This window comes from Puma concolor, chromosome D3 (genome assembly GCF_028749965.1).
Source record: "Puma concolor isolate L17-30 chromosome D3, mPumCon1.1.hap2, whole genome shotgun sequence".
In the NCBI taxonomy this organism is placed as follows: Eukaryota; Metazoa; Chordata; class Mammalia; order Carnivora; family Felidae; genus Puma; species Puma concolor.
The window spans coordinates 78,131,254-78,151,763 of record NC_141678.1 but is presented as its reverse complement, the minus strand read 5'-3'; the positions used below and the strand labels follow the sequence as shown (position 1 = coordinate 78,151,763).

General features: G+C 40.6%; 1 protein-coding gene and 1 long non-coding RNA gene across 4 annotated transcripts in view; both read left to right on the top strand.

Annotated features, from left to right (window-relative positions):
* LMAN1 (lectin, mannose binding 1) overlaps nucleotides 1–20,054 on the top strand; it is a 34,001-nt gene extending 13,947 nt beyond the window's left edge. The window contains exons 9-14 of one of the 3 annotated variants that reach the window (XM_086683129.1): nucleotides 806–999; nucleotides 1,119–1,189; nucleotides 11,065–11,218; nucleotides 16,341–16,462; nucleotides 16,760–16,822; nucleotides 17,490–20,054. In XM_086683129.1, coding sequence (XP_086539255.1) covers nucleotides 806–999; nucleotides 1,119–1,189; nucleotides 11,065–11,218; nucleotides 16,341–16,462; nucleotides 16,760–16,796 — 578 coding nt within the window. In that variant the 3' untranslated portion in view covers nucleotides 16,797–16,822; nucleotides 17,490–20,054. Of the gene's footprint in view, nucleotides 1–805; nucleotides 1,000–1,118; nucleotides 1,190–11,064; nucleotides 11,219–16,340; nucleotides 16,463–16,759 lie in introns of all 3 variants that reach the window. The other 2 variants (XM_086683130.1, XM_025931187.2) reach the window with 2 other exon arrangements.
* LOC147575651 (uncharacterized) lies at nucleotides 11,316–12,880 on the top strand. The gene is made up of 2 exons (XR_015242600.1): nucleotides 11,316–11,781; nucleotides 12,042–12,880. It is a non-coding gene; the product is annotated as an uncharacterized LOC147575651 (long non-coding RNA).
* Nucleotides 20,055–20,510: the final 456 nt, after the last annotated feature.

Genomic DNA, 20,510 nt, shown 5'->3' with positions numbered 1-20,510 from the left:
TATTGTAATAAGTGTTCAAATGAAGTAATCTTATTTTCAGCATAGGTATGAAAGGAAAATGTGCTGTTCTCAACTCCATTTTTTAATTAATTACATAAGTAATAATTTAAAAATAATTTTAATGCACAGATTTTAAGAGCGTAGTTTGATGAATTTTGACAAGCGTATACCTGTGTAACTGTCACTCAGATCAGCACGTAGAATATTTTTCTCACCCCGAGAACTTCCCTCGTGCCTCTTTCAAGCCAGCGCCCTCTTCACAGAGGCAAAACCGCTGTTCTGATATCCGTTAACGTAGATGAGTTTTACCCTTTCATATAAGTAGAATTATACAGTATATTTGAAAGAATTATTTTTAGGTGAAAATTCAGAACTAATTTATAGTGAGTATTCAACCAGCAGAGATGGCAACAAACAAATAACAATTTTGTCCTGATTGAATTGACGATCTTGCATGTTTACTGTTGGGGAGGTCATACCACTGGAGTACAACATAGTGGTGACGTATATGTTTTTTTATTACTATTATTTATTTTAGAGAGAGAGATGGAAGCAGGGGGGAGTGATAGGGGGAGAGAATCTCAAACAGCCTCCATGCTCAGTGCAGAGCCTGACACGTGGCTCGATCCCACGACCCTGGGATCGTGCAGTACCTGAGCCGAAATCATGAGTCGGACGCTCAACCGACTGAACCACCCAGGCACCCCCAATTTTATTATATATTGATACTTTAGTAACTTACGGTATTTCAAAAACTACATGTGTTGGTGAGTTTAATAATTTTAAGTTGCAATTTCCATTTCAGCAGATGAAATATTTGAGAGCGTAGGAGATCGTGAGCTGAGACAAATCTTTGAAGGACAGAATCGTATCCATCTTGAAATCAAGCAACTGAACCGACAATTAGATATGATTCTTGATGAACAGAGAAGATATGTCTCTTCCTTGACCGAGGAGATCTCTAAAAGAGGAGCAGGAATCCCAGGGCAGCATGGACAGGTAAGCTTTCCAAATATACGTATGAGCCGTAGGTGGCCTCTGATGGAGAAGTAGAAAAGAAAGGTTGCTTGCTATGCAGTGTGTTTGTACAGAACTGGATTCTTTTGTTTTCCCTCCAGATCACTCAGCAAGAGATGGATACTGTTGTGAACACTCAGCATGAGATTCTGAGACAAGTAAATGAAATGAAGTAAGTCAACAAAAGTAATCGCCGAGTGTTAAGTGATAAATTTATCCAAAATTCATGACTTCTCTCTGTATATATGCAAGCACATTATTATTGTAAGAATTCTGCGTGGGGATAAGAATCATGTTTTAGATTTTTTTTTTAAATTTTCTTTAACGTTTATTTACTATTGAGAGACAGAGAAACACAAAGCATGAGCAGGGGAGGGGCAGAGACAGGGGGAGACACAGAATCTAAAGCAGGCTCCAGGCTCTGAGCTGTCAGCACAGAGCCCGACTCGGGGCTTGAACTCACGGACCATGATGAGATCATGACCTGAGCCAAAGTCAGTCGCATAACCAACTGAGCCACCCAGGTGCCCATAGATTTTTTTTTTTTTTTTTTTGATTCATTTTGAAATAGGGGAATGTAAAGTACAAGAACTTTGATATTTAAAAGCTACCAACATCCCTAAATTTTCAAATTGTTCTAAGGCAGAAAAGAAAAAAATGCTTTAGTACTTTTGTGCTTTGTGCCAAAGTGAACACCAGAAAAATTGCTTTAGCATCTTACAAGAAAATATGTTTGTCACAGCTACTTGACAGCCAGGAATATTCATACATTTCTAAAATAACAAGACTATATGTAATGTATAGCAATTCTGTGAAAAAATGCTAGAAGAGTAAACATGCATAGTATTGTAGGGCGACAATACAAACATACCTCATGCAGGAACTTTTTGATAGAATACAAACCATATGGAAGGAAATATGCTGTATGTGACTACCTCTCTTTCACTCCATCTTGTACCCTGAGAGTTGGACCCAACAAAGAGTTGGAGCAGAGAGGAGGTACTGGAACTTTGATAAGTTTCTAAAAAGTATTCACTTAGGCAGATAATTAACAGCTTTTGATGCCTAATGTAGAGAAACAGCCAAAATGTTACATTCCTTAAGCTAACACTTCAGAGCACCACCCGGACCAATACAACCCTTGACAAACAAGAATGTCCAGGTGAGTTCTTTAGCCCTGGAAAACTAAACAGTATTATTAGGTTAAACAGGTGATAATATCTACACCTAGAGATTAGAGGCAACCCAGCTTGTAACTGCAAACTGGTACTTCTTTCCCTTGTGCTATTTGGCATTTTAAAAAATCTTTAAGTTGCGAACTCATGATTAAAATATTTATGACTCTAAACGAATAGTTAAATTCTTTCAGAAATAGACTGGATCATGTGGCATTATTTTTAAAAGTCTTTAGTTTCATATAATTTTAGACTTTGAACATTGCAAAAATAGTATAATTTCCATATATCCCTCACCCACCTTCCCCTAATGTTGACACCTTACATAACCATAGCACAGTCAGAACTAAGAAATTAACATCGGTACAGTACTGTTAACTAATGATCTTACTCAGATTTTGCCTGTTTTCCATGAATGCCTTTTTTCTGTTCCAGGATCCTATCCAGCAACACACATTGCGTTTAGTTATTTCCCTTTAGACTTCGGCAGTCTGAGATAGTCCTTCCTTCCTTGTCTTTCATGCCCATGACAGTTTCTGCAGTGAGCGCTTTTTTGGTCCACTGCCTCTCAGTTTGGGTTTGTCTGGTGTTTACTCACGATTGGATGGAGGTTCTGCACTTTTGAGAAGAATGCAACATCGTATCATGTTCATGATGTCAGTATGTCTCGCTCCTGTTGACATTGGCTGTGATCACTTGATTATGGTGGTTTCTTCCTCCTTTCTCTACTTTAAAGTTACTGTTTTTCCCTTGGTGATTAATTATATTTCAGAAAAGATACTTTGAGACTATGTAAGTTTGTGATGTCCTGTTTTAGTTTAAACTTTTGCTTGCTAATTGTAGCCTCCATTGATGTTGTGCCTGAAACAAGAATGAGATGTTTCCCAAATGCTGTTTCTTTCCTATTTTCATCATTCCTTCCCACGTATTTTGTGGAATTCTGTAAGGACCAGCTTTCTGTTCTCCCCCATTTATTTATTCAATCAGTCATTTATTTCATATGGACCCATGGATATTCTGTGGATTGCGATCCAATACTATCATTATTTGTTCCTCACATTGTTCAACCCTGGTAATTAAATTAAGAACTCCTTCAGGTTGGCTTCTGTGTTCTTTCAACAAGCCCCATCTTTTTTTTTTAAAGCATTTCTTTACTTTCTGGTGTTACACTGTGTTTCAGGCACATCTTGTATTTTCTCTGTCCCAGCTCTAGAATCAACCACTTCTTCAGTGAGCCCTGGTTCCTTTTATTGGAGAAAAGTATTTAGAAACCCTAGATCTGGGCACTAGGTGTGCTCGTTACCACTGTGGTGCCACTGCTTCTAGATATCTCAGTAGACAGAGTTCTGGAATATATGAATGTGTAATAACCCACATGTATACGATTATCTTTATTGTTGTACCCATCACTCTACATTTGCATTAAAAAAAAAAAAACCCCGAGATTAACCACACACTTTGGATTCTGGTTGGACCAGACTGGACTGAACATTACAGCGTTGATTTTTTACCTCGTCCTTCCTGATTTGAAAATTCTTTCTCTGAGAGGGAGAAACCTGGTTCTTACCTATGATTTTTTTTTTTACTAATTTTAGTGTGCACGTAACGTACCCATAAAGTGGTTTCAAATTGTCAACTTCTATCACTGTGAGAAACATATTTACTGATGGATTTATGTAAAGTTCCTTTTGCCTCTAGACTTACAGTTTGTAATGCAGACCCTATTTTCCAGACAGTTACTTAGTTCATTTCTCCTCTTCCCCATTCTCTTCAGTGTGGTTAGGATATGCATTTAGAATACAGTTAGATTTCTTTGGTAGTGTTTGTGTTCTTCCTACATCCTGGTTGATTTTCAGTGTGTGTATTTTGGGTATGTGAAGGGAATGTAAATACTATGTTCTGCAAGGTTCTAAGAGTTGAAATGTATGTGTTCACTGAAGTATAGCTCCCTCTTCACCACTAGCACCCATCCCCACTTCTCACCTTCTTTCTAGCCTTTTCCCACCCACCCCCTGTTGGTCATCTGTCCCATTAACTTCTAGTTTGTTCATCCTGGGTTTCTTCTGCACGTGTGTGTTTCCTTAGATCCCCTTCTTTCTTACGTGAATGGTGGCATCTTCTAGATACCCTTTTGTGCTTTGCTTGTTTCCCTTAACAGTGGTTCTAAAACATCTTAAGATTCAATTAGTGGTCATCCTAGCCATCCGACTGTATTATCCATGAAGGACTTATTTAGGGTAGTTAGCAATCCTTGTAAATTCCCACTTGCCGATTGAGAACAAATGTCATGCCTACCATAAGTTAGTGTAAAATCTGAACACGAGTTTCTAAATTTGTCCTCTAGAGTTTTTTCCTTCTGGATTAAGCTTCAGAAAAAAACTGTAAAGAGACAGGAAATACTTGCCTTTTATGGAAAGGGTGATTTGTGTCTTTGTGGATTTTCATATCCTTAGAGAGAATCATAGAATTTTTTGAGCAGAAGCATGAGGTACAGTCCCCTTCAATTTACGGAAAAAGGAAAAAAGCTCTGAGGGATAGAAGGTCACAACAGTCAGAACTAGTTTCCTTATCTCCTTACTTTGAAGTGCTATTTTCTAGCACACCGGAAAGCCTTGCCAATTGTTATTTTCACTTTAGAAATTTTCAAACATACAGAGAAGTTGAGCCTGAAAGCCTTCCCTCATATCCCCATGCCCCCAGGTTCAACAGTTATTACTAACTGGTTGGTGTCAGCCTGAGCTATTCATTATGAATTACCCTCATCAATTTCTCCAAATTTTAGTGACAGTGATGGCTGGAGCCTAAATCCCTCATTTCCTTAGAGGTCATTGAAAGGTGGCACTCTCTTCTCAGGTTCCCTGTCCGATTAAAAAGAACTTCTCCCATCACTTGTTTGTTATTCTGAAACAGTCCAAGAAAGGCAGAATAAATACTTGACTCTTTTTTCCTTACCATTTTTCAAAATCATGAGTTGGTGTCCTGGCACCGTGCAAGGTTAAATGATGAGGTAGTGAGGGGTGGTTTTCTTTCTTTTCAACCCATGGATTTAACATATTTTGCCCTTGTGATTCTTAGTCTTTACAAGTGATATTCAGAGAGGCTCGTCTTTGGTCACTAGCAGCCCGTTAGCTCCTGTGTCATTTTGAGATAACCCCAGAACTTAGTAGTGTTTGATAGCTTCTTTTCTTTAAGGTGTAAGACTTTCCAGGTTTCAGGGCACCCGGCTGGCTCCGTCAGTAGAGCTTGAGACTCATGATCTCAGGATCATGGGTTCAAGCCCCTCGTTGGGCATGGAGCCTACTTAAAAAAAAAAAAAAAAAAAAAAGAAAGACTTTTCCATGTTTCTTTTGTACATTTCCATCCTGCACGTGGCAAAAGGCATTTTTCTTTGGATCCCTTGTCTTCTTTTTAAGTTTGTTTATTTAGAGAAAGAGAGTGCTCACGTGAGCAGGGGAGGGGCAGAGAGAGAGAGAGAGCGAGAGAGAGAATCCCAAGCAGGCTCCGCCGGGCTTGAACTCACAAACTGTGAGGTCATGACCTGAGCTAAAATCAAGAGTCGGATGTTTAACTGATTGAACCACCCGGGAGCCCCTGGATCCCTTTTCTTTTAATAAGAAATGGAGTATATTGTATAGACAGTCTAGTGCTTATTGCTACTGGGTTGTCATTGCTTCTAGACCGTTTTATTTTATATGTTATGTTATGTTATGTTATGTTATGTTATGTTATGTTATGTTATGTTATGTTATGTTATTATCTATCTTTTTTAGTGGTAAACTAAAAAATGTGGGCTCACACTCACAGCTCAGATGTCAAGAGTCACATGCTTTACTGACTCAGCCAGCCAGGTGCCCCACTTCTAGGCCTTTTCAATGAACAGAGTTACAGATGCTTTTCAAGCTCTACCATTTGTGTGTTGGTTTGTGTCATCTGTTAATTAGTTATATTTTTTAAATGTTGAATTCAAAGTATAAATGCCCTTTTCGGTGAGTAGGGAGTGTTGAACATTTCATGTTTACTTTTACCTAATTTATTGAGTGCCTTTTGCGTTCTAGGTACTGTGCTAGGCATTTTTAATTTTTTTTTTTATTTTGAGAAAGAGCATGAGCTGGGGAGGGGCAGAGAGAGATGGAGAGAAAGAATCCCAAGCAGGGTCTCTGTACTGTCAACGCGGAGCCCTGTGTGGGGCTTGAACTTGCGAACTGTGAGATGGTGACCTGAGCCGAGGAGATCAAGAGTCAGACGTTTGGCAGACTGAGCCACCCACGCACCCCTTGCATAAATATTTTCACATATTCTCCTGGGACCTTGCTCTTGGTTACCCGTTTCTGTACCTTCAACCCGGCCCTGTAATGCAATACTTAAGTGCTTAACAACCTTTATTCCTTCCTGATCATCACATTATCTCACCCAGGAGGCTCATCCTGTCCTCAGGCCCTGTAACACAGGCCCTCCTTCGCCCCCTCCACGTCCCTTTTCTCTGCTCCACCCCTCGACACATAGGGTAGACCAGGCCCATCCTTAGCTCTGGATCCCCTTCTTTCTACCACTGCTGACCCTTGTCCCGTCAGTGATTCTCTGTGTCTTCTACCTTTAACTTTCCTTCAGTGCTGCGGCTTCCATTTGTAAAAGGGTTTGCTTTTCCGGTATTTAAAACTAATTTTAAACTAATTTAATTGACCTTTTTAACTGTTGCTTTTCTTTTTTCTTCCCTTTTATCTGAGTTTCTAAAAGAGTAGACCAAACTACCTGTCTTCACTTCCAAACCACAGTGATTTGCCATCGTACCCCTACTGATCACCTTCCGTCCCATCTTCACTGGGAAGGGCTTCCTGGGGCAGCCGGCGCTTTCCCACCCCTCTCACTGGGGACATTTTAAGATGTCCCCGTGTAGCACTCGCTCTCTGGCCCCTCTGCTTCAGTTCGGCCTTCTTCACTTGTGGCTCCTCCTTATATCCCTCAAAGGGTGTTTTTCTCTAGGGTTCTCCAGCCCTCTCTCTCTCTCTCACTTGACCTGTCCCTCCTTCCACCAGTCCCACCTCCATGGAACCCTCCTCATCCTTCAACACTCCACTGTCAGGGCCCCGCTGAGATGAACGCCCCTTCTTCGTGGAGCTCGAGACGTGCCTCCGTCACGTCGCTCTCCTGCCAGACCACCAGTGTCGGCAGGGCGGGAACTCCACTTTTCTCTCCATTTCTGTCCCTAAAAATTGCCTGGCTCATAACACGTACCAAATCTATGTTGGCACGGTCAACAGGCGAATGAATGAATGAATGATTGAATGGGAACACATTAAGTGACTCAGTCTTTGTGTATTAAAGAGACATTTATGTGTAAGCAATTGCATGCCTCTGGGAAGCAATATTCTTAAATGCAGATTCGTGAGGAAGTTCTATATTTTGGGATACTTTGTTCTTGCTAAGTATTTAGGCATATTAAAATATAATCCTTAATTTGAGTTTTAATGGAAGAGCTTAGACTCCCGTGAGTTTTCTCGAGCATGTGTGCCATTAGGAAATTTTAATCAACACGTGCCATTTATTCAGAAAGCACTTGAGATATTTTGTAGCAAGTTTTAAAGTCTTGTTCATATAACTCAAATGTAATTTTTGGAGATTGACTATACTTAACGTTCAGCCTGATAGACTGTTCTTTCTAAGTAATTCTGACATTTGAGTTCCTCTTTTTTTGTTTTCTTCCGGCAGAGCTTTTACTTTTTCTTGTTTTTTATTTTTTTAATTTTTTTTGAACTTTTACTTACATGTGTAAGTATTTCTCTGTTTTTTTATTAAAAATTTGTTTCTTTCTCCAAAGTTTTATTTAAATTCTAGTTAGTTAACATATAGTGTAATGTTGGTTTCAGGAGTAGAATTTAGTGATTCATGCCTTACGTACAACACCCAGTGCTCATTACGAGTGCCCTCTTGGATGCCCATCATGCATCCAGCCCATCCCTTCTAGTAACCCTCAGTTTGTTCGCTATAGTTCAGTTTCTTATGTTTTACTTCCTTCTCTTTTTTTTCTCCCATCTATGTTTTGTTTCTTAATTCCACATATGAGTGAAATTTTATGGTATTTGTCTTTCTCTGACTTCTTTCACTTAGCATAATACTCTAGCTTCATCCACATCATTGCAGATGGCAAGATTTCATTCTTTTTTATAGCTAATATTCCAGTGTGTGTGTCTGTGTTTGTATACACATATGTATACACGTACACCACATCATCTTTATCCATTCATCAGTCCATGGATATTTGGGCTGTTTGCGTAACTTGGCTATTGTTGGTAATGCTGCTGTAAACTCGGGGTACGTGTATCCCTTCAAATCGGTATGTTTTTGCACTACAAATACCTAGTAGTGCAACTGCTGGGTCGTAGGGTAGTTCTGTTTTTAAGTTTCTGAGGAACCTCCATACTCTTTTCCAGAGTGGCTGCACCAGTTTGCATTCCCACCAACAGTGTAAGAGTGTTCCCCTTTCTCTGCATCCTCACCAACATCTGTTGTTTCCCGTGTTGTTAATTTTAGCCCTTCTGGCAGGTGTGAGGTGATATCTCACTGTGGTTTTGATTTGCATCTCCCTGATGATGAGTGATGTTGAGCATCTTTTCATGTGTCTGTTGCCATCTCGAAGTCTTCTTCGGAAAAATGTCTATTCGTGCCTTCTGCCCATTTTTTAACTGGAAAAGCTTTTAGTTTTTAAACTACATTTTACTCCAGGGAAATAAGTTAGGTAACTTATTTATTCATTTATCCAAATTGAACTATAACTGTCAAAGGCATTGTCAGGAAATCAGAGACATGCCCCCTTTTCTGGGGGAGCATGTGCTCAATGAGGAAGAAAATCCATTTATAGCTACAGAGAAGAAAATGTGTGTGTGTGTGTGTGTGTGTGTGTGTGTGTGTGTTTAGGGTATGGCTGCATTTGGCATTGAAGGTTCACGGGAAGGAGACTAGAGGAAGGCAGCCATTTGAACTAGGCTTTCCATTTTAGGATGTTGCTCTTGGAGGGAAGGGTCAGAACCAGGAAAAGCAACATGGACCAGAGGCTTCAAGTGAAAGATATCTTCAGGGACAACAGGAGTCTAGACATAAAATAGAGCATTAGGAAACAGAGTTAGAAAGATGAGCCACAAAGAGGTTATGGAGACCCGTAAGGATTTTTACAGACTATGGCCGTTTTCAAACATACACACAAGTAGAGAGATTAGCGTGGAGACCCCCTGCATATCCATCAGTTTGCCCATCCACTCGTATTTTATCTACCTCACCAAAAAATCCCTACACTTGGAGATATATCATAATACAAACGTTAATAACATAAACTGCTTGCATTTATAGAGCTTTTTAAGTAAAATGACGTTTTCGGGTAACTTGAAATTCATGAATCTTCCTTTCTTTCTTAGTAAATAGTTTTGTTACATTTCTGCCATTACTTAAAACAAACAAACAAAAACCTTTGTAGTCTCTTACTATCGTGTTCAAACTCGTAACCAAAGGTCACACTCAGTGTTAGAACTCTTTGTCTTACATCTAATAGTGGAAGCACGTCTTACAGGGAAATTGTATTTGAAGTCGTGCATAAAGTAAAATGTCCTATAAGGTCAAAATTACTCTCCAAAAAGACACCACATCAGAGACCGACACACCAGTGTGCCAAACAGCCAGCTTTCCCTTCGTGTTTGAAACAGGTGCTTCTTTAGTTGGGTTCTAGTTGAAGTTCTAGGTTTGTATAAAGAGCTATATGAGGGAACTGCATAGAAAAATAGGTAGAAATACGTTTGTCTAAGGGGTCCCTGAGACTACCCCCAGGTTCTGTGATTTCCTAGAAGTACGCACAGTTGTGATTTATCATAATGAAAGGATATAAAATAAACCCAGCAAAGATGGAAGGCGTATGCCTGGTGTGGAGTCCAGGAGAAACCAGGCACAAGCTGTCCTCCCCAGTAGAGTTGCATGAACAGTGCTTATTCCTCCCAGCAGCGATGAGTGACACGCACACAGCTTTGCCAACCAACGGAGCTCACCCAAGCCTTAGTGTCCAGGGTTTAGGGGTCAGTCACATAGGCGTGGAGCACGCATGTAACTGACTTTAACTGCTCAGTCTCCAGTCCCCCTAGAGGTCAAACTGATACCACATGGGCCGCATGCAAACAAAAACGTAAATCACATTGTTAGCCTAAACCATCTGGCATGGCCCAAGGCTCCGGGTAGAGAAGGAGGCCCTTATTTGGCAAGATATTTCAAGGGCCGGTCCTAAAAACCTTTGGAATATGCAGGGTTTGTGCAGTCCAGACCTGATGAGTTAATCCTTTATTGCACAACATTAAACACTTAGATCTGAGTCCATTAAGAGTATCACCCATTATTGGGGCGCCTGGGTGGCTCTGTCAGTTAAGCATGTGACTCTCTGGTTTCAGCTCAGGTCGTGATCTCATGGTTCACGGGATCGAGCCCCGCGTCGGGCTCTGCGCTGACAGTGCAGACAGAGCCTGCTTGGGACTCTCTCCCTCCCTCTCTCTCTCTGCCCCTCCCCCTGCTCACGCATTCTCTCTCAAAATAACATTTAAAAAGAAGTATCAGCTATTATATTATTCAGTATCCATTTACGATACTGGTTTTAACACAAATTATTTAGCGGTGTTCCCTATGTGGCTATTTTTAGGTGATCTGTGTAGTAAAAGAAAGATGCAATGTTAAGTTGTAGTTTTGTAAATTATTTTCCAATCTTGAAGACAATTCAGTATTTCTAAATATTGATTTTTTTAATCTACCATATTGGGCTTAGAAATACATCCAACCACTTGAAATATGTGACTAAAAAAATTATTTTTCTAGCACTTCTCTTGTTTAAGGGGATTTTCTGTTTCAGGAATTCCATGAGTGACACCGTCAGACTGGTCAGTGGCCTCCAGCATCCGGGATCTGCAGGGGGAGTTTATGAGTCGACCCAGCACTTCAATGACATCAAAGAACACCTCCACATAGTGAAGAGGGACATAGATCACTTGGTGCAGCGAAATACGGTAAGCTCTTTTTCTTCTGCTTTTATAATTGTCAGCCGTCCTTAGTTAGAAAGGGAAGAACGCATATTCTTTTTTCTTTTCTTTTCTTTTCTTTTCTTTTCTTTTCTTTTCTTTTCTTTCTCTTTCTTCTCTTTTCTTTTTATTAAGTCTTTTTTAAAAAAAAGTTTACTTATTTTTGAGAGAGAGCACAAGCAAGGGGAGGGGCAGAGAGAGAGGGAGACACAGAATCTGAAACAGACTCCATGCTCTGAGCCCGACATGGGGCTTGAACCCACAAACTCCAAGATCATGACCTGAGCTGACGTCGGATGCTTTACTGACTGAGCCACCCAGGAGCCCCAGGGAGAACACGTATTCTGCTGAAAATATTTGAACTTTTTACTGAGTACTAATGTTCATTTTTAATATTTAAGGTGAAATTATTCCATACGATCCAAATGTCTATATGTTCCATGCTCCCACACCCTACTGAATAGAATTTTTAAAAAAACTTGTTATTCCTATCATTGGAGCTGTCGCAGTTTCTGACTTATTTTCCGTAAATTTTCCTTTAAAAAAAAAAGGTTGGGGCGCCTGGGTGGCGCAGTCGGTTGAGCGTCCGACTTCAGCCAGGTCACGATCTCGCGGTCTGGGAGTTCGAGCCCCGCGTCAGGCTCGCGTCAGGCTCTGGGCTGATGGCTCAGAGCCTGGAGCCTGTTTCTGATTCTGTGTCTCCCTCTCTCTCTGCCCCTCCCCCGTTCATGCTCTGTCTCTCTCTGTCCCAAAAATAAATAAACGTTGAAAAAAAAATAAAAATAAAAAAAAAATAAAAAAAAAAAAAAAGGTCTTATTTTCAGCAGTGGTGTCAGATAAACAGCTTAAAAAAAGTGGTATCTCTTGACCCTTCACTGAGACACAGCAAGACTCACGGCTGCTGAGTAGCCTCCGTGTCTCTGCCTGGGCTGTGGGAAGCACAGGTCTGACGCTGGCTGACTGTGGCCTTTCTTTAGGCCAGACTCTTCTTTTTTCCAATAGCTTTTCCTGTCTTACTTCGTGCACTTTTTAAAAGTTCTTCTGGTTTTTTTTCGGGGGGTGGGGAGAGGTATTTTACTTTCTTAGGCCTGTTTTTTAATTATAAGCCCCAGGTACGTTTTTAGAGATTGGCCATAACGATAAAAATAGGTAACAGTTTTCCAAGTTGGATGTGCATAAGAGACGACACTGGACAATGGGCCTGTGGTGCTTGTAAGTCTTTCGCTTGGAAGTTTTTCCTTAACTGCCTTACTGCCCTTCAAACCCTTTATCAAATTCACAAGTGCTTGTAGCACTTGCCGCTTCCTCTTGTGATCCAGTCTCCTCAAAATGACCAACACTAAAAATTCAGTGTGAAACAACCCAATTAAAGATGTGCTGGAGAAATGAATGGTGTTCATGGGAAAAGCTTGTACTGGGGCACCTGGGTGCCTCAGTCACTTAACCATCTGATTCTGATTTCGGCTCCAGTCGTGATCTCACAGTTTGCGAGTTCGAGCCCCGCATCGGACTCTGCGCTCTGCACTCTGACAGTGAAGAACCTACTCGGGATCCTCTCTCTCTCCCTGTCTCTACCCCTCCCCTGCTCATGCTCTCGCCCTCTCTCTCAAACTAAATAAACATTTTTTTTTAATCATTAAAAAAAAAAAAAAGTGAAAGCTTGTACATGTATGAAAAGATGCTCAAGCTACTTCTATAATGAGAGAAATGAATTGGGGCGGGGGGCGGTCTGTAGTTTATCCCTCCATTGTTTCTTTTCCTGATATAATCAGAAACCATTGTCAATTCTTCCCCTACTCTTACGGATGGTAGCATATACTGTGCGTCTGTCTTCTCCCTGCATTCTTCCCTTCTCCACACGGCCACAGGAGTGTGCAGAGCTTCCTTACTGCTTTTATAGCCACGTGAGCCCCATTGTGTGATTGCATCATAGTTTATATGATAATTTCTAACGAGAAGTCTGTCAGTCTTTTGTTTTTCTGTGCCCAATGTGTTTTTTTCTGCTTTTAAGATTTTAATGTAATACTGATTTTCAACAGTTTCATTATGATATGCTTTGCTTTTGTTTTTCTTCTGCTTGGGGCTTAATATCTTGGTTCTATGCATTTATAGCTGTCTTTAATTTGGAAAATTTTTAGCCATGTTTCTTTCAGGTTTTTTTTTTTCCCTGTTAGATTTTTTCTTTTCTTTTCTTCTAATGTGTGTTTGTTTATTTTGAGAGGGAGAGAGAATTCCAAGCAGGCTCCCTGCTGTCAGCTCTGAGCCCGACACAGGAATCAAAATCGAGAGTCAGATGTTGAACCAACTGAGCTGCTCAAATGCACCTCTGTTGGACTTTTTTTAGTTGTGGATCACTTCTATGCCACGTCTTCGGGTTTCTTGATGTTTTCTTCTGCAGTGTCTAATGTCCTGCTAATCTCCTCCAAAGTATCTTTTTGTGTGTTAGTCTCTGGAAATTCCATTTGGGTCCCTTTTTTATATCTTCCATTTCCTCATCATGTTTGTATTTTTCTCTACATTCATAAGCCCAGACATGTTTACAGTATGTTTTAATGTCTTTCTTGGGTAATTCCATCATCTGTGTCATTTCTGGGTTTATTTTTACTGATTAATTCTTCTCCTAAGACTGGGTCAAGTTTCCTTCTTGGCATACCTGGTAATTTTTCATTGGATGCTGAACGTTGCTACTTTTATGTTATTGGTTGTTGGATTTTGTTGTATTCCTTTAAATAGTATTCGACTTTGTTGTGGTCTACAGTTAAGTTTGGGGGGTTAGTTTGATCTCTTCAAGGTATGTTTTTTAAGCATACCTTTTAGGATGGGTCTGGTTAGGATTTCTCAGCACCGTTGATATTTTGCACCACAAACTTTTTTTTGTGTGGGAAACCGTTCTGTGTGTTATTGGCCTCTACCCACTGGGTGCCAGTGGCACTTCCCAGTCGTGACAATCCAGATGTCGTCAGACGTGGCCAGCTGTCCTCTGGCCAAATGAACTGCCCCTGGTTGAGAACCGCCAGTCTAAGAGTTCATTTCTCCCCACTATAGTGGTGTCTCTGGCTGGCTGGTGGGAAAACAGACTGTTGCGGCCCTTCCCGTGAGTTCTGGGAGTTGTCTGGCCTCTTGCTTGGAGTAGTTCTCCCCTAGCCATGTGGAGTTTTGCACCACGCACGTGCAGATTAGATTCAGCCAAAGATTTGAAGGACTCTTCTGCAAACTTCAGAGACTTCTGTCTCTGCTGTTACCCTTTTTCATATTCTGTAACATGCAGCCGCCTTAGCCTCCCTAAAATACAGTATCTGACTTAGCTCAGTAGGACCACTCGCTTCTCTCTGGGGGCCCCCCCTGTATGCAGAATCTACCTCCGGGCCACTGCCTGTGGCCGGTGTTTGTAAACAGGTGTTTCGTATATTTTGTCTTGTTGTCAAGGTGACAGAGCTGTTCCTAGTCAGCCCTTCAGAGGTGGAAGCAGAAAATGTTCCTCCTATCCCGTAATTTTTTATATGGAGTATTTATATTAATCTTTCGATAAACGTTTTTTTAACTTCCATTTTAATTTCTTCTCTGACCCATGGTTTTTTTTTGTTTGTTTGTTTGTTTTTTAAATTTTTTAATGTCTATTTTTGAGAGAGAGAGAGAAAGAGCATAATCGGGAGGGGCAGAGAGAGGGAGACACAGAATCTGAGGCCAGGCTCCAGGCTCTGAGCTGTCAGCACAGACCCTGATGTGGGGTTTGAACTCAACAAACCAAGAGATCGTGACCTGAGCCAAAGTCCAGTGCTTAACCGACTGAGCCACTGAGCCGTGATCCATGGACTTAAAGTTGTCTTCCTTTGGCCTTTTTTTCCCCCTAAAATGCTGATCCCTTAATTTCTTGCTATCTTGTTTGCTGCCTTTGCCTGCAGACAGGTGTCTTTTGTTTTGTTGTTGTACTTAAGAGAGGGTGCGCGCGTATGAGCAGGAGAGAGGGGCAGAGGGAAAGAAAGAGAATCTCAGGCAGGCTCTATACTCCACATGGAGCCTGCCTCGGGGCTCGATCGCCCAATCCTGGGATCATGACCTAGGCTGAAATCAAGAGTTGGACGCTCAACCTAGGCGCCCCCAGACAGGTGTTCGTTTTAGATTGGATTTGTTTCTAGGTCTGCCAGTTGTCTTCTGTGAGTTGGTCCATATTATGTAGTCTACCTTCCTGGAAGTCCTAATACCAGATTTTTAAAAAATATCTATTGTTTTTTAGGAAAGAAAATTAATATGTTAAATAACTTTCCTGAGGTCATTAGCTAGTATGTGGTAGAAGGGAAGAACTTAGGTCTTTAACATGTAATCTTGTCTTCTTTATATTTTTAGATACTGTCTTTCTTAACTATTTTTTATATGTGTCTTGCATATACATATTTTTCAAAAATGACTTAATAGTTTTCTTACTGACCATCACCTCTCATCCAAAGCATTATCGCCTATTCCCTTAGCTCCGTTTGAGGTTATTTTCTCCCAACTTCAGCCTGTGTTGCAATGACCAGGTTGATGCTGTGGATACACATGTACCGAAGAATGTTGGCAGCCACATGACCAACCACAGTGTTGGTGCCGAAGAATGTAACCATGTAATTGCCTGAACCAGAACACTTTTGAGAAGGGGATACTGTTGATAATTACTCTAGTACAGCAAGTATAAACCGGATGTGTCCAGGGAATTCGTGGTTTGTGACCGTCAAGAGCACAAAATATTCATCGTCACTGTGATGACGATTCGGGCCAGATGGCAACGAGTTAGTGACTGGACCGCGAAGGTGGAATGCCTTCCAGTATCATCTACTCTTTCAGAAAGTCAGGTGGTAGGGGCGCCTGGCTGGCTCACTCCGAAGAGCACGAGACTCTTGATCTTGGGGTCATGAGTTTGAGCCCCACGTTGGGTGTAGAGATTACTAAAAAAATAAATAAATGAACTTTAAAAGGTGGTAAAAGTTACGGGGGTGGAAGATATTTATGGGATGAATAAATGAAATGCTTTAGTTTATGTAGTTCACCATGAATTTTGTAAAGATCACACATTTACTTCTTTTTCTAAAATACCAATTTGACTAACCATAACACAGAGTCCTTTGCCTTACAGCCATCACATGAAAGGCCGAAATGCCCAGAACTACCACCATTTCCATCGTGTTTATCTACGATGCACTTTGTTATATTTGTAGTGGTACAAACGGTGTTATTCGTGGGTTATATCATGTATAGGTAAGTCTCTAACATGTAACTGAACATTTTTCTGTACTTGTTTAAGTTTAAATGCTCAGAGTCCTCAGTGCTCATTACAGAGCTTTCAGTACTTACAGAATTCAGTTTACACAAAGCAGATGTTGTTTCTAGTCTATTTCAGGCACGTGGGAGTGCACGTATAGAATATTCGTATGTTTATCTTAGTGCATCTTCTACTCCAAAAGACAATGTGTATTTCAACTTTAAACAGTCCTGTTCTTTTTAAAGTAAAACATACAGAACTTTCAGGTTTTTTTTCTTTCTCTTTTTCCTTAGGACTCAGCAAGAAGCAGCTGCCAAAAAATTCTTTTGACCACCATTTTCCTATGTGTTCATCATGTATGTGTGTACAAAATGTTGTCTTTTTGAGGGAATTTAAGTATTTAAATTGCTTCATAGTCTAAATTATTAAATTTTGTATAAAATAACTGTTTAAACCTTGATTTGCGGTAAGAATAAACCTTAAAACAAAGACAACCACATGTAAATTTGTGCATAGTACATAAATCTATTTAAATTTCAGTGAATTTCTGGCCAGTAGAATACAGCCACTGAACAGAATATTGATAAAGAAGATGGTAAATAATAGAAACTGGGGGCACCCTCCAGATGTGAAAGTTACCCCTACACGTCTCCAGTGCTGGAGGTTTCTTTATTTAACATAAATACACTTGCCCTCCTGCCCCCCCCCCCCACCAACTCTGTGGTCTAAGAGCTCCCCATCATGTCCATTTTGTAACCAGAGTCTTTTGTTAGAGATCAGAGTTTCCCACTCTGTGACCCAGTCCTGCAGGCCTTTAAATGCAGTTCCCTTTGAAATCAAAGAATATTTTGTCTGAGAGCTTTAGGATCTAGAGAATAGGCTTCAGAGTGTTGAAGTATTTTTCCCTCCGATTATCCATGATACATTTCACTTTTAAAGGGAATTTCGGAAGAAAGTTAATAGCTGCTCTTTGCCTGAAAAACCGTTTAGGTGAAAACGTTCCTCTGATTATGGTTTTTATAGGTCTTCTGCCTGGTAACGTTCATTTCACGGCTGCTCACGTTCTCGGACGCCTGCATTCCAACAGTGTCCGTTCAATATTATGAAAATGATTTTCAGGTTATTTGTAATTTAAGGAACTTATTTCTGGCATGTTGTACAGTGTGTAAATTCAGCTCTGATGGCATGTCCTGAGGGTCAAGTTCACAAAACCTAGCACTACGTTTTGGTTAATGTGACTCCATATCATCTGGTGTCGTTTAAATCAAGGAGTCTGTAGTAGAAGCAGTGTTAAGATTTTGAAGGCAACATTTGAAAAATAGAATTAATAGTTCCGATTTCTTTTTCTTTTTTTTTAATGCCAGAACTAAGGATATTGTGAAGCACTTGTGAGGAAGCTGGACCTTGAAATGTCAGACTGGAAGGGGTTATTGTAGTCTTTGTACATAGTTGTTCTAGGTATTCTAGAAACGGTCGGTAAAGGACATTTTAAAATGCAGACCTCACGTTTTCACAGCTGACGTAGACCTATTTTTTACTATTTTACTGCAAAATACTCTTCAGTAGTTATCTGTCCTTTGTCACAGAAGCCAAAATAATACTGTGTTACAAAACAGTACTGTTTCACTCTTCTGGACCTTCCTGAATTTGTTCTCAAATGTCATCCACAGATTGGGCTAACTGCCTAAAGTCTCTACGAAGGCTGTGGGAAACTCTGCGTTTCAGCAGTACCTGCTCCATACTGTATACGCACACAGTCCTAGCCTTGCTTTCTAGATTAACGTTCATCCTGGAACGCTGAACGAGAATATTCTGGTAACTGCCCACTCCGCTTGGGTCACTTTCACAGAGAACATGCTTCTCTGATGTGTGTCCTTGGTAGCAGTAACATTCTGAAATTCACGTTTCAGAGACATCATCACAGAATTTGCTTTTAATTTGTAGAAAAGCAAAAAGACAAAACCCTTCCGAAGCATGTTGAGGTTGCAGGCTGTGACAGTTGGGAGGTCCTCTTGAGATGAAAGGCTGCACGCACACTGTCCAGTGTTACAAAACCACGGTCACACGTGCCCGGACGTCCAGCAGGAAAACCGGACATGTGTGCCCCGTGTCCGCCGCATGCGGAGGGGCCGTGCGGCCGCTCCTGACCCGGGGTGGGGGGGGGCTGCGTCTACGAGAGCGCGTGCACCTTTTTCTCCTTTACTTAGTAATTTCATGTACTTGAAAATCACTTCGTAAAGCAGTTCGCACAGGCTCTTCGTCATATCATTTGAAATCCGGTTTCTTTTCCTCCAAATCACAGACTTCAGGTAGCTTCCTTTCTGAAGAAAAATATTCGCTCTGTGGAGAAATCAGTCACTGCCAGGATCCTTTCATTTCTGTACTATTTTGTATAATTGAATTTGTTGACTTCTCTCACACCAGCAAGTATTTTACAGGTGCCTTGGATTAAAACAAAATTGATTTTAAATTTTTAGTGCAACTCATTGTGCTTACGATGCCACTTTTAAAAAGAAATCCAATTACACCGTGGCTAGTGCTTTTATTTAACGTATGTACTTGTGCTCCGATTGTTCAAATGTCTTATTCAGCTTGAAACTTCCTGTGAAGCCTCAGACAGTAAACGATGTTTTGGAGGTATTCAAGGAGGTATTCATCAGCGCCTCTCAGAGTGTGGTCCGTGGACCATCTGGGTCACGGTGCTTGTGCAGGATGCAGATTCCGGGGCTCCGTTCTAAGGCACCTGCATCAGAATTCAGGGGCGGGGCTTCAGGATGTCGTGTTCCACAAGCACCTCAGCTGATTCTGAGCGCACTCATGTCTGAGAACCACCGGGATGAGGAATGCAAAAAAAGAAGTCTTTCGTTCTTTTGGTTTAAAGCTGAGCTGAGAGCATAATAGAACGTTGTCATCATCAATGACATTAGCAAACGTGCACTGATTCTGTTATAATTAACAAGTAAGGTCCTTTTGACTAAAACTCTTGGTTTATCAATAGCCACACGCCAAACCCAGGTTGTTGCCTGTAGCTCTCGGCACTTCGGTTGATGGCTTTTAAACTTCCAGAGTCACCAGATCATGGTCAAGCCGTGAAAACTCCCATCTCAGAGTCCGCCTGCTAAAGCCTTTTGCTTCCCTGATTGCAAATTTCGTGGCATTTTATCTCAGACAATTGTCCTTTTTGGTAACTTGGGGAAAGCAGAAATTACTTGAACAAGGGGTTGCCTGACCCGATGCATTGCAGAGATAACGATCTTTGTAAAGAATTTCAATAGCAGTTGTGAATATTAAGATGTGATTATCTTTTCCTGTCCATGTGCCTATTGCAGGGAGATAGTGAACAAACGACTACATGGGGGGGTTTTTTATTTATAAGATCTAATGTAAAATCACCACTTGCAACTTTTTAGACCTGTATGTTTGCCTGTTTAATATATTTCTTTTAAAGTTTAAAAGGGTTTTCTATCCACTGGTAATTTCGATTGGATAACATTTTGTCAAGTGTTTTTTTTCTGATTGTTACTTGATGCTAGCTGAAATTCGAGAGATGACATTGACCTTATTCAAATAAAGAAATATTTTAGTAAATTTACTTTTCTCCTTCCTTGATCTCGGGTAATAAGGAGCTACTTCTCTTCCAAGTAGGCCCTGGTTGTGATCGTGTTTATCTGTTGCTCTGTGCCGTACCCTAGGCGGCCTCCCTCATGCAGAATCAACGCACGGAAGCGTAAAAAGAGAAGTAGAAATGAAAATGGGTGCAGCTTACCCTTGCTGGTAATGAAAAACACAAACTAATTAAAACAGTGCATTTGATGCTTTCACCTTTAATAACCAAATACTGGTAAAAGTGTAGTTAAGCTGGAACTCTTAATCGTTACTAATGGCAGTTTTAAAAAGTACTTTAATCTCCTTTGGCAAGCACCATTTATTTAGCCAAGTAATTCCAATTTTGAGAGCCCGTGTAGTATTAAAAGGAAAGAACAGGGCTTTGGTGTCAGACAGAATTGGGTTTATTTTAAAAAAAAATTTTTTTTTTTTAACATT